This window comes from Monodelphis domestica, chromosome 4 (genome assembly GCF_027887165.1).
Source record: "Monodelphis domestica isolate mMonDom1 chromosome 4, mMonDom1.pri, whole genome shotgun sequence".
NCBI classification, from domain to species: Eukaryota; Metazoa; Chordata; class Mammalia; order Didelphimorphia; family Didelphidae; genus Monodelphis; species Monodelphis domestica.
This window is the reverse complement of record NC_077230.1, coordinates 180,106,763-180,119,779: the sequence shown is the minus strand read 5'-3', so window position 1 is coordinate 180,119,779 and position 13,017 is coordinate 180,106,763. Positions and strand designations below refer to the sequence as shown.

General features: G+C 37.1%; 1 protein-coding gene across 10 annotated transcripts in view; it reads right to left on the bottom strand.

Annotated features, from left to right (window-relative positions):
• UBR3 (ubiquitin protein ligase E3 component n-recognin 3) overlaps positions 1-10,270 on the bottom strand; it is a 338,509-nt gene extending 328,239 nt beyond the window's left edge. For 5 of the 10 annotated variants that reach the window (XM_056797273.1, XM_056797276.1, XM_056797277.1 and 2 more), the window contains exon 1: positions 9,604-10,269. In XM_056797273.1, the coding sequence (XP_056653251.1) occupies positions 9,604-10,163 (560 nt within the window). In that variant the 5' untranslated portion in view covers positions 10,164-10,269. Of the gene's footprint in view, positions 1-9,603 lie in introns of all 10 variants that reach the window. The other 5 variants (XM_056797278.1, XM_056797279.1, XM_056797282.1 and 2 more) reach the window with 2 other exon arrangements.
• Between the last annotated feature and the right edge of the window lie 2,747 nt (positions 10,271-13,017).

The following is a 13,017-nucleotide window of genomic DNA, read 5'->3' as shown; positions in this document are numbered from 1 at the left end:
TGTTACAAAAGCATGCAGAAATGTTTTACATGTCTATATATTTGTAATGGGTTTTGTTTTTCTTGCCTTCTTAATAGATGGAGGAAGGCAGGGAAAATTTTGGAACTGAAAAACAAAAAATAAAAAGTATCTGTACTTTAAAAATACAAAAGAAAGTATTCTCAGCTGAGAAGTATTAAGAGTTTATATTCAAAATACTACCTGTCAAATATTTTTCTGTTGGTGATAAGTGGGATTCCTTAACTATGTTTATAACTGCAAAGTTCTGACTCCCTTGAAAAACCCCCACGTGAAAATAAAACTAAAAAAAGATAAGCAGGAACTTCCCAAGTAAAATCTACTTGTAAATTATTAACTGTAGGATTCCCTCCCCATTTTCCAGTCTTAGAGATTCCAACATAATTTCTCTCCAAAGCCCTTTTTTTCAGAGTTCTTGAAATTCTTCTGATGAGAGCAGTCAGAAAGCCTTGATTATTTCAGTTACAAAGAAAGTTTTATCAACAATGGATAATCTAAGAGAAATAAAATTTCTCCACCTGCAAGACTGAAGATCTTTTTCTGAAGAAATAAATAATCCCAAAGTGCTCACCAACTTTTGTATACATAACAGAAGAACTAGAAATTTAACCAAAAAAGCCAAATACTGAAAAAAATTTAAATGTACTATATTCTAGAGGAAACAAGGGATTTTTTTCACTCCTAAATAAAATAGTTGCTAGCTTGTTGATTTTCAGATTTTTCTAGCCTGCCAAATAATAAACTTTCAATTTTTAAAATTTTCCAAAGGACAGATTGTAACCTAGACACATGAAATAATGAATTACCAATCAATTTTACTACTACAAGTCTATCAAAGTAACATTTTATATTTTTATTCAGAATGTCTAGAAACAGCCTAACAATTTAAAGCTATAGTTTGAATTATTACACTTTAAAATTTTAAATATATCAATGCCTTGCCCTTAGAAATTTTTTTAAGGAAATCTAAATATTAAAAACTCTGTAAAATTCTATGATGGCAATCATATAAAAACTTGGGTATTAAACTAAAATTTCAAAATGTGTATAATTTAATATGCAAAAATCTCACCACTCAACCAAGAAATTAGATCTATTATTTTTGTTTACATACTTGAATCTGGCTAAAATTTAACAGAGCAAAATAACACATTCTAATCATCTCAAAAATAAACAATGCCCATCAATCAAAAAGCTTTATACTAAGTCCTAATCACTGTGCTGTCAAAAATGTTATTTTTCAAACAATATGTAATTACAGATGGAAAATAGTAAAAAGTATTGAAGTGATTAGAGAAAAAAAATGGAACTAAAATGAAGCAGTTTTATAATACTGTGTATATATAAATATTAGCCTTCACTAAAGTACAACTTTTCTTAGTTTATCAATTTCCATGAACTGGGCAATAATTTTTTTTCAAAATGTTGTGCTTTACAATCTAAAATCTAAATCCTCTAAGGCAAAAAAACAATTGTTGTTGCAATATTAGTAAAAAGGAAATGTGTTACCTAGGGAAAAAAATTTTTTGCAACATATTTCTCTCATAAATCTGATATCCAAGAAATACAGGAAATTGATTTTAATATAAAAGAACAAGAGCCATTTCCCAATAGATAAAGCAGTAAAACAATTTGAATTGGAAAATTTTTAAATTAAGAAATTTAAGCGGTCATCAACTACATCAAAAAGTGCTCCAAATCACTAATAATAAAAGATAACAAAAAAATAAAAGAAAACCTACTATATGCCAGGCACTATAATGAGCATTGGAAAAGACACAGGAAAATGAGCATTCCATTAGTGGTGGAGCTATGAATTGGTTCAGCCATTCTGGAAAGCAATTTGGTATTATATTCAAAAAAGTACCCTTTGACTCAGCAATAAAATAAACCTTTGGACCCATATGTAGGAAAACATTAAAAACAGCTTCTTTTATGGTGGTAAAGAACTAGAAACTAAGGGACTACTCATCAATTGAGAAATGGCTAAATAAAATACAATATAGAAATGAAATAGAACATATTGTGCTCTAAGAAATAATGAAGGGAGAGATTTCAGAGAACTGAGGAAATTTATACAAACTGATGAAGAATGAAGTAAGCAGAACCAGAATAACAATTTCTACAATTAACAACACTGTCACAACAAAAAGCTTTAAAAGATCAACACGATAACCAACCATAATTCTAGAAGACCTCAGATGCGAAAAGTGATTGATTCAGTATGCAGATTAGGTATTTTTGGGAAATCGCCAATACAAAAATTTGTTTTGATTGATTATGCCTAATTGTTACATATATGTAATTGACATATCTTATTTCTATATATTATATTATATTTTTATTTTTTTCAATGATGAATAAAGGAGGAAGAAAAAGATTGTTGTCAAACAGAAAAAATTAATCTGAAAGAAAAAAAGAAATCAATTAATAAGAGAAAAGTAAACTAAAATAACTGAGTTCTTTCTTCATATTCAATAGAACAGCAAACATGAGAAAAGAAGAAAATAGCAAATATTGGAGGAGCATACCAACACTAATACAGTGCTGGTAAAAATATGAAGTCAATCAGTTTTCCTGAAGAATAATCCATAACTATGCCTAAAAATTCACTAAAGTGTACAAACCCTTTGACACAGCAATATCTACAATAGTGCTATATAGATTCCATAGAGGAAAAAGATCATTGTAGCAAAAGACTAAAAATAAGATGAATGTGTATCAACTGGGAAATGACTGAATGAATTAATGCATATAAATAAGCATAGTGAAATATGCCATAAGAAATTTTTAAAATGAGATTTAGAAAAACCTGAGATTTTATGAACTGATATGAAGTGAAATGAGGAAAAGCAGAATTTACATAATAGTTACAATAACACAAAATATCAACTCTAAAGAACTTCAGAACTCAGACAAAAGCAGGAAACTTGACAAGAAGGAAGGAAGGGTGGGAGTAAGGAAGGGCAGAAGGAAGAAGGAAATGGAAAAATAAAGGAAGGAAGGGAGGGAAAGAAGGAAGGAAGGGGAAAAGGGAGGGAGGAAGGAAGGAAGACTAAATGCTTTACAAATGTTATTTCCTTTGATCCTTTAAAAAGACTGATATTAAAACATGCTTCCCACTTCTTGGTAGAGGCTGGAGCAGAGATGAAAAACAGACAGATATTTTTAGACCCAGTAATGTGTTAGTACATATTGCTTAGCTATACTTATTTATTACAAAGGAGTGCTTCTATTGGATGTGAGATGATTTAAAGGAGTAGTCAGATACAAAAATAGAGATAGGAGTAGAAACATTTAAAATACAAAAAAGAAAATAATTCTGAAAGGGACATTGGGTAATTGTTACTATCTTGCAAATATAAACTTTTTTAAAACTTAACAGAGGCTCACATTTTCACATAGAATTCTTTTATGTTCTTCTTTGTATAATAAAATGTTTGTTATAAATGTAAAGTTCACAAGAGATGTAGATACCTAAATATAAAAGTGACTTACCTAATGACTAAAGGAATATGTATTGAATAGAAAATGAATCATCCACTAAAGTCCTATTCTGCTGTCTTGTTTGTGGCATGAAGGTGACCCTGCATTCTGAAAGACTATGCCAATGGAATACAAGCTCTAGATGGTTCTTTATGAAACTAGAAAGGATTTCAGTATGAATATGAAGCACAGGCTTGATAGTTTAATAGACTCAATATCACCATGTTAGCTGAAAAACAAGTCACTTTTTTTGGCCAAAGCAAAGATCTTTCTACTGCATTATTATCAGGGTTACCATTTTTGTGTTGGTACAAGGATACTCCCACAAACATATTACCAATATGTGACATGGGGGGAGGGGGTTAGAAACCTATTATAATGCAACTAGAGTTATGTTATAGTTATTTAAACATTTTCCCAAATAAAAATAAAATCATACACGAGGGTTTAAAACGGAGCTAATCCATATTAAAATTCAAATCATCTCTTCATCCTTTTAATTATATTACTGTATATTTTTAACCAATATATGTAATATCTATCCTTAAAAGCCCAGAAATTAATTGATATGTATCAGTGGAGTTGAAAAAAATACAAGAATTTAACAATGTAATTTTATTTAGATTCACACAAAATAATTGTTTTTGATTACCATTTGCTCAATAGTACTGAGAATCTTAAGCTGTGAAGAAATGGTAAGTCTCAGGAAATGAAGGAGCACCACTATAGATCTAAAACTATAGATTATTTTTTTATCTGTTTAGAGATCATTACTAAGCATTTAGGTTTTCCTTTTATATCAGAGTATGCTATAATCCCCTTATAATCCCTAGAGATGGCCATTAATTTTATCCACAGATAATGGGCTAGCACAGTCAGTAGCAGGTAATGCTGCTTAAATATTGGAAACTGAGCATAATACACAACACATGCCACTAATGAAGTTAATACATGCTTTGGATACTAGCAACCATGATATTCAGATACCAGTATTCCAGAAAAATAAATTAATGAATTACTTTATACTTGATTTTGATTATCCTAATAAAAATTTTTATACTTTGGAACCTATATACCACTTCCATGACCAGAAAGGTGTATGTATGTCAAGTCTTTTAAAAAGGACTTTTGAATCATTATTTATGTAACATTTTGAATTAAGGAAAGGGAAAGGAATAATTGTTTATATGGAGCCTACAATGTGCCAGGTACTATAATAAGTATCTTACAAATATTATCTCATTTGATCTTTACAACAACCCTGCAAGGTAGATGCAACTATCCTGATATAATTTTATAGTTGAGGAAAATAAGGCAGAGGTTAAGTGACTTGCCTTGGATCACACAACCAATAAAATGTCTTCGAACAGATCTGAACTCAGGTCTTCTTAATACCTAGCCAAATAACTTACATTAAAAAAAAAATACACAAAATCCTGACAAAAACTGAAAGGAATTTATAATCAATACCTCTTCCTTAAATGCCATAATACAGACATTACTCAATTAAAATATTTATGATAATTCAAAATAAATGTTTATATTCCTCCCTGACAAAGTATTAATTCTTATAATCAAAATCTCTCTTCAATACATGTTTACATACCAGAACCAACCTCTGTATAATAAAATGGATTTTCCATACTATGATTTAAATTCATTAGAAAAATCAGAAGCCATATTTGCCCAACATAGTCTTGGCAGAGGGCAAATAATACATTTACATGTATTTAGCTATTAATAATTTCATGTTTTCCTTAGGCTTAAGGATCATATCTCACATAATCCACAGTTTTAAAAATGTTCTCTTCTTCAAGTATGCTTTAAATTCCAACAAATTCAATAAACATTTATTAAACACCCATTGTGTGTAGAACACTTGTTTAAGTGATTGGGGGGAGGTGGAGAAAATGCAGGAGGGAAGACATATAAAAGTAAAGAAACGATGTACTTCCAAGGTTCAGTTGGCTTACAGACTAGTTGGGGAATTTGACATATATATAAATGCACTAAAGATACAAGCAAAATATTATGTGAGATCTTACAGGAGAGGGGAAGTTATTAATGACTGAGGATATCAGGGTTTCAATTGGCTTTTTTTAAGTAATGGGTAGGAATTCAATAGGTAAAATATAGATCAAAATTTCTACAAGACATAGGAAAAAGCATTAGCCAAGAAAGAAAAGCAATAAAATTAAGAATATATGAGAGAAGAGTAGGAAGAAGAAAAAGGAAATATGGTCAGCATGTTGTCCAGTTGGCTGGAACATATAGTAAGTTGAAAGTGAAAGGTATGAGAGATAGCTGAAAATATATCAGGTCAGAGAGGGCTTTGAATGTCAGGCTAAAAGGTTTAAACTTTACTAAGTGGGTAAGCAAAGATGTTTAAGGGTTTTAGCAGAAGACTGACATGAACAGACAAATGCATAAAGAAGATTAGTTTGGCAGCAGTGAAATAAATATACTAGAAGGAACAGAAAGTGGTAGGTATTGTAATAGACTAAGAAAGATGATAATTAGCACCTATCCTAGGATAATAACAATAAGAAAGGAGTCTGATGAAGATAAAATAAAAAGATACTGGTAACTGAGTTAAAAGAGAGGGATAGTGACAGAAACAGAAAAGACTCAAAGATAACTTATTTTGTTAATATTACCAAATCAAAAAGTAAGAGCAGACTGCTCTCCATAATTACCAATTTGAAAGTAAAATGGATATTATGATATGGGTTAGGATAAACCTATCCAAAATCCCACTTCAGACCCCCAAACACAGACTAGTACTAATCACCTTCAGTAATTATACTTTAAATAAAGTCACAGGAGCAAAGTTTTTTTTTCTTCTTTTTTACAAAGTTAAAAGCAATCCTTCTTATATGGAAGAAGGAACTGAATGATGAGATTGAAAAATTCCATAGCAGTTAAAACAACGGACCAACCAGAAATTCCCAACACATCTTTACTCATCAGTGCTCTCAAAAAATATTGAAAAATTATTAAGATTGAAAAGGTTTAAACATATCTATTCCCACTAGAATGAACAAATTTTACATGCCACACCTTGTCAGAATTCAAAAGTTCATGATTTAGGGTTCTCACAAAGTTTCCAGTTCTACAACCATTGAAGCAGTAGCTATACTGTCTACAAAGGCAATGGGTTGGGTGAGTGTATGTAGTCAAGAAGAATTACACTGAATTCCTCCTGCTTTGAATTCAGGATCATTGCATGGTCATCAGTGCAGCTCAGAGGGAAAAACCCTGCTGTTCAACCTAGTTTATTATGGCATGCTACCTAAATATTGCTTTCCACACATAACCTAAAAAATTACACAAAAATTCTAGTGCACCTGGACAAAAATGAAGGTAACTATTTATGCAAATATTAATTTTTTTGGTCCTAGCAGCTCAGACTTCCACAAATCCAATTAGTTCCCGATGTGGAAACTATTTAATGCAACTTACAACTTAAAGAGACTTACTGAGTTGTAGTTGACTGGGACACTGAGGGGGACATCGGTCAAAGAAAGGAATAATGTATTTCAAGTCTGAGGACCTGGATTCAAATCCCAGCCGTGCCATTTACTCCTGTGTGACTCTGAGCAAGTCACTAAACTACCCTGTTTCCTCATATGTAAAATGAGAGGGTTAGGCTAATGATTTCTAAGCTTCTCCAACTCTAAATCTCTAATCCTATTACTTGTACAGTGTCACATAACAGGATGTGTCAGAGGTACAATTTGACCTAGGGCTCTTCTGTCTCTAAAGCTATCCCCTCCAGCAACTATGCATTTAATAAATGTTGATTGATTTGAACAATCATCCCAGTTGAACTGGGGAATTTCAAAATGAACAAGAATCTGAAATAAGATAATTTTTAAATGGCCCGTATCCGCTGGGTCTGATATTTGATGTCTCAAAATTCTAAGCAAACGTGATTGATTTCACCAAGTATCTAAAGGATACACAAAGGAATGGCACAAGTGCATAGAGATCTGACCTGCAGTCAGAAATGATTGGATCCAATTCTTCTCTCAGATAGTTTCCTATAATCTTGGACAAGACACTTAACTTTTCAGTGCTTTAGGCAACTCTCTAAAGACCATAAATAGCAGAGAAGGTTCCAACCTGCCTTGGTAAGAGAGGACTTTCCTCACCCTGGAGTTCCAATGAAATCACAGGTCCAGTTCCTATACCTATTTAAAAGATACAGGAATGAAGCCACACAATAAGGACGGCAGAATAAGAAGAAAAGAAGGCTACCCCATGGTCAAAAATGAGCCTTCTCAATCTACCTTCAAATAAAATTGACATATAGTCTTACATTGTGGCATTATGATAACAACTTAAGTTTTGTACCTCTAATTCAAAATATGACTCGAAAAAAAACAAAAGAAAACTTCTCATAAAAAGTTATTGTATCACTTCCTGGTGGGATTTTGCAGACTTTTCTCAAGGCCAAGCCAGATCAATAGTACAATTTACAGAAATTGATAAGTAGCATCAAAGTAATTTTTCTTCCACTCCTGTATGTTCCTAGTTTATTTTTTACATACATAAAAGACTAGTGTAAAATAAGATACATAAAAAGAAAAAAACAGCAAAAGCTAGAAATTCCATCACAAATGCCAAAAATTTGAACAGCAAATCAGAAGTCAAAAAAGAGGTATTAATAATACATAAAACATGTATTAAGAGTTTAAATAGTTTCATGTTCTAGTTAAACATAAAAATGAGAATTGCATTTTTCCATATGACTTTATACTCATAAGAGAAAATGGGGACAAAGGACTACAGACTTTAAATTGTACAATTAACAATAGGGATAGAAAACATTAAAAATTTTAAGCCAATTAAATCATCAACTACTACTCAACCTTTCATTGTCAGAGGCACCTTAGAAGACCTCATCTTTTACTAATATGCTAAGTGCAGATATCAACAACTTTTTGCTCAAGTCAACTTCAATATAAGACCCACCTCCAAATTACCTGTACAATTTTTATAAAATCATTCAGGTGTATATTTATAAGTATCCAAATATTGTTTGTGGAGGACAAATGAGAGGGATAGTGGTATGTTGACTGACTGGATCAAGTTAGGAAAACCCACCGGACTTCACATCCTTCCTCAGATAACAAAGGCAGTTTGACCCTGGGCATTACACTTAATCTTTTATGTCCCCAGTAAAAAAAAAAAAAAGAAAAACAAAAACAAAAAGAAAGAAAGCAAAAGGAAAAAAATTTTACAAATGCGTTGCCAATCTGCATTGACAAAGAGAATTTCCTCATCAGAAGTTCCCTTTACCTTAAAACCACAGGTCCTAACCCTACCTCCCAATACAACACACCTCCTTACCACCACCCTAACCCTCCCCCCCAAAAAAAAACTTGTCAAAAATCTTCCCCTGCTGAGTTCGCTAATTATCTTTCTCTCGAGAATACCCTTTCTACAATAACACTTTCTCCTTCCAATCCCACCCTCTCCCCGCCCCTCCCCCCCCAGCCCAAGAAAAGGGAGAGGGGAAACCTTCCCAGTTAACTGCTCCAAGGCTCAATTCTAGAGCTCTTCCAGGCACAACTAAATACCTGCTTGACAGCTCCACAGTCACTTTCCCCGAGGCTCCTCCCTCCTCTCCACCCACCTCCCGCACCAAACACACCAGCATGCCAGGCGCCAGCTCCTCGGTTCCTTCCTCCCTCAGCCGGGGATACCCGGGACAGTTTCCCAACTCGTCCCTCCCCCGGCGGTGACAGCATCTCCCCGCCCCGAATGCCCTAGGTTGGACTTATTTCTCCTCTTCCCTCTCCCCTCCAACAGTCCGCTTGGGCAGAACAACGAACAGGACAGCTCCACGGGCTTTCTCCGGGACAAGTGCACAACTGACAACCCCGCGGCCCCAGGCAACAGGGCAGCTCCCGACCTAGAAGGCGGCTCAGGAGCGACAGTTCCCCTCCCCCACTGGTGACAGCTCGGATACCTCTATCCCCATGTGGCTCCTGCTCCCTCCCTCTTCCACCACTCCTGTCCACTGACAGCTCCGAGAGAGCCCCGGTAGCAGCTCCCTCCCGGTCTCCCCCAGTGCCGCCAGCCCCGGCTCACCCGCTCTCCCGCATCACGTTGCTGTCCCCGCAATCGCAGGCGCCCCCGGCCTGGCTGCGGAACATGTTGAAGTCGTGTCCGGTGTGGTCGCCTTGGTGGAAGCACTCGGCGCACAGGGACATGCAGGGGGAGATGCCGCACGTCCGGCACCGGTAGGCCACGAAGTTGGCTGTCCAGACCAGGCCGCAGAGCGCCGCGGGGTCGTAGGCCCGCACCGCGGCGCAGAACTCCTCGTAGCCGCCGCCGCCGGCCAAAAGGCACTTACACCACTCAAGGGCCTCCTCCTCCGCCGCCCCCGGGCCGCCGCCGCTACCGCCCCCGCTGCCTCCTCCAGCCGCCGCTGCCTCCTCCCCCCCACCCTCCGCCCGGGTCAGCGGCCGCTCAGCGCTCAGCACCCGCTCCAGCAGAGCCTGCAGCTCCTCAGCGCCCGCCCGGTTGTCCGGTCGGCTCAGCGCCGCCTTCAGGTGTGCCGCCGTGGCCGCCTTGTCCCGGCCCAGTTCCGGGTGAAGCGGCTCAGACTGAGGCGACGGCTGTCCCCCGACAGCTGCCGCCGCCGCCATGATGAGAGCTCAGAATTGGGAGAGTCCAGAGCCGGCGGCTCCGGCAGCCGCTGCTCCTCCCGGGATGGTGTTGGGGATGGGGGGGAATAGACTGCTGAGCTCGGCCCCGGCCCAACTCTCGCGATAGCCAGGAGCTGACGATCGTCTCAGTCCTTCATCTCTCGCCACGCCCCCTATTCGCCACGCCCACTATCCACTCCCCTTCTCTCGTCATTCTTGAGCTCCTCCTTAATTTAGGATGTGTTCCCATCTGCTCCCCTCTCCCTGGCTTTACTTTATTATCTTCACCTCTACGATCACTCCCCTGGTCTCCAGGTCTTCCTTCTCCTCCCTTCCTTCTCCACCTCTCCCTTGTTTCCTGGCCCCTGTCCTCCCTTGCTCCACCTCTGTCTGCTTCTCTCCTCTTGGCTCCACCTTCCCCTCCTCTCTCACTTCCCTTTAACTGTCCACTTCTCACAGCCTCTTTTTCTTCTTTCCTACCTGTCTTTTCCGTTCTTTTGACTCTTTCTTCTCTCCCTCCTCCCGAGGCAAGCTCCCTGGAGGAACGCGTTTTGTTACGAAATACACTTTCGGAATCACCTTAAAGAAACCTTCATGAGGGCAAATGTTTTGACATTTTTGACAGCAATTAAATGACGTTTCAGGGTACCGACTTAGGAACCTTTTCATCTATCGATTTCTGGAATGATGAACGAAGATCCTTTCATCCTCTTCCAGAAGAACTGATATAGTTATGATTTCTTGCTACATGTGCTATATGGGAACTTGTGTACTTCATCCTTCCGATATATTTTATGTATTTACACCTCTCTTTGCTTGGTAAATTATTATTGCCATCCCTTAGTGACGAGCATTACTTCCCGCCCGCCCCCCCCCCCAACTATTGTCATAGTCCTTTAAATGACCAGCAATTCTCTCTCATACATTTTGCAACCTCTGTCAGAACCTTCTCCTTCAGGTACCCACCTTCCCTAAGTGACTCCCTCGGAAAAAAATATCCTTTAAATGGCTTAACTCTATCCTCTACATTGCTAGTACAACCTAGACTTCTTTGTCACTTTTTGCCTTGAACTTTTTGCCTTCTTTACCTTTGTTCATAGCTTTCCTTTTCCTTGACTTTCCCTCCTTTATCCCCCTGCTGAAATTCTACCATTCTTCAAGGTCAATTTTCAGACTTCCTCTTCAGAGAAACCAACTTCCCACCTCTCTGGCACGACCTACCTTATAATTATTTGGAGATATGTCGAATCACTCCTATTAACTTTTTTAAAATTCTTATCTTCCATTTTAGAATCAATAACTTAAGTATCAGTTCCAAGACAAGGACAAGGCAATGGGGGTTAAGTGAGTTGCCCAGGATCTCCCTGCTAGGAAATGTCTGAGGACAGATTTTGAACCCAGGACTCCAGTCTCCACTGAGTCACCTATCTGCCCCCTTCCCCAACTAACTTGTAAGTTCCTTATACATAATAGCATCCATTTGGAATTTAAGTGAATTCTGAGGCAGATGTAAATTGGATTTCTCTTTTTTTAAAGGCACTATAAGAGCACAATTTAAGAGAATCCTATTATTTTTAAAGTGAATAATACCTAATGTGTTTCATAAATTTCGGTTTTCATATATTACATTCCTTAAAAGTGTGTCACACCTGAGTAGAATAATTGTTGTGCTGTCTATAATAACATGACTGAGAATGAACTTTTTATAAAAGATAATTGCAGAATAATAGTTGGGGGGGGGGGTTCCTTAGCAGGCCTTTTAAGGAAACTTTGCTGCCTTCAATGACTGTCTTATTCACTGGATTTATACAGTCATTTCACAGAAGAGAACAAGAGTAACAGTAATTTTCTTTTAACATATGACTTTCTTTCAATGAATTCAAAAGACTAGAAGGCAAAGAAAAAAGAAAAATGAAAATACCCAATGGAGCTACCTTAGTAAGAAGTAGCATGAGTATTGCTAAATCTTAGCTGGTATTAGATGGAAAGTAACTGAGCATACCAATAAAATGATGTCACTTCACATTTCCTGGTCTTTCATATTATTAAAGCATTTGTCCAATTATTCTTAACAATGATGTGAAATTCCAAGGCTGATAAACATTTTTCTCCATAAGGAACCACATTAACTTTAGGAACAAGAAATTAAAATTCAGAAATATTTTTAAAGCCTAGTGTGAGGGGTTTGAGTGTATGTGTGTGTGTGTGTGTGTGTATGTGTGTGTGTGTGCATATCAGAATATCTTAAGAACCTTGTTGTACATTGGATTTCCAAAATAACAATGGAGAAGACTTTTTCAGATTAAACCCAGCATATCATGTTTAATAGGATTGCAATGAAGTTGTGAGTTTGGTGGCACCTATATATTCTTGGAATTCTTCAGTCTTATTATCCCACAAACCTGTCACACAATCCTCTTAGCTTAATATGTATATCACAAAGCAAGTGAGGGAAATTAATGTTGTGTTGTATTATTAATACCAGTTTCTATGTGAATTTATCCATTTCCTCAGACTCTAACGTCTGAAAGTCAAGTAATTCTAGAAGGGCATAACTGAGTAAAGTAATTACTCCCAGCCTTCAAGGCATCTGCCTGGACAGAGATCTTCCCTTTTTGTTTATCCCATAAACCAAAGCCCAAATGGGCTCTCCCCCTCCATGCCCCCCACCTAAGGAAGACTCACCTGCTCATCTACCTGAGTTCAATTCCAGCTTCAGACATTACTAGCTCTATGAACCTGGGCAAGTCACCTGCCCAAGGGGGTGACTCTTTGTTCTATGACTGTCCTATCCAGATTGAAACTAATTAATCCTGCCCCTCTAAAAATGGGCAAAAAAAAAAGTGGCAAAGTG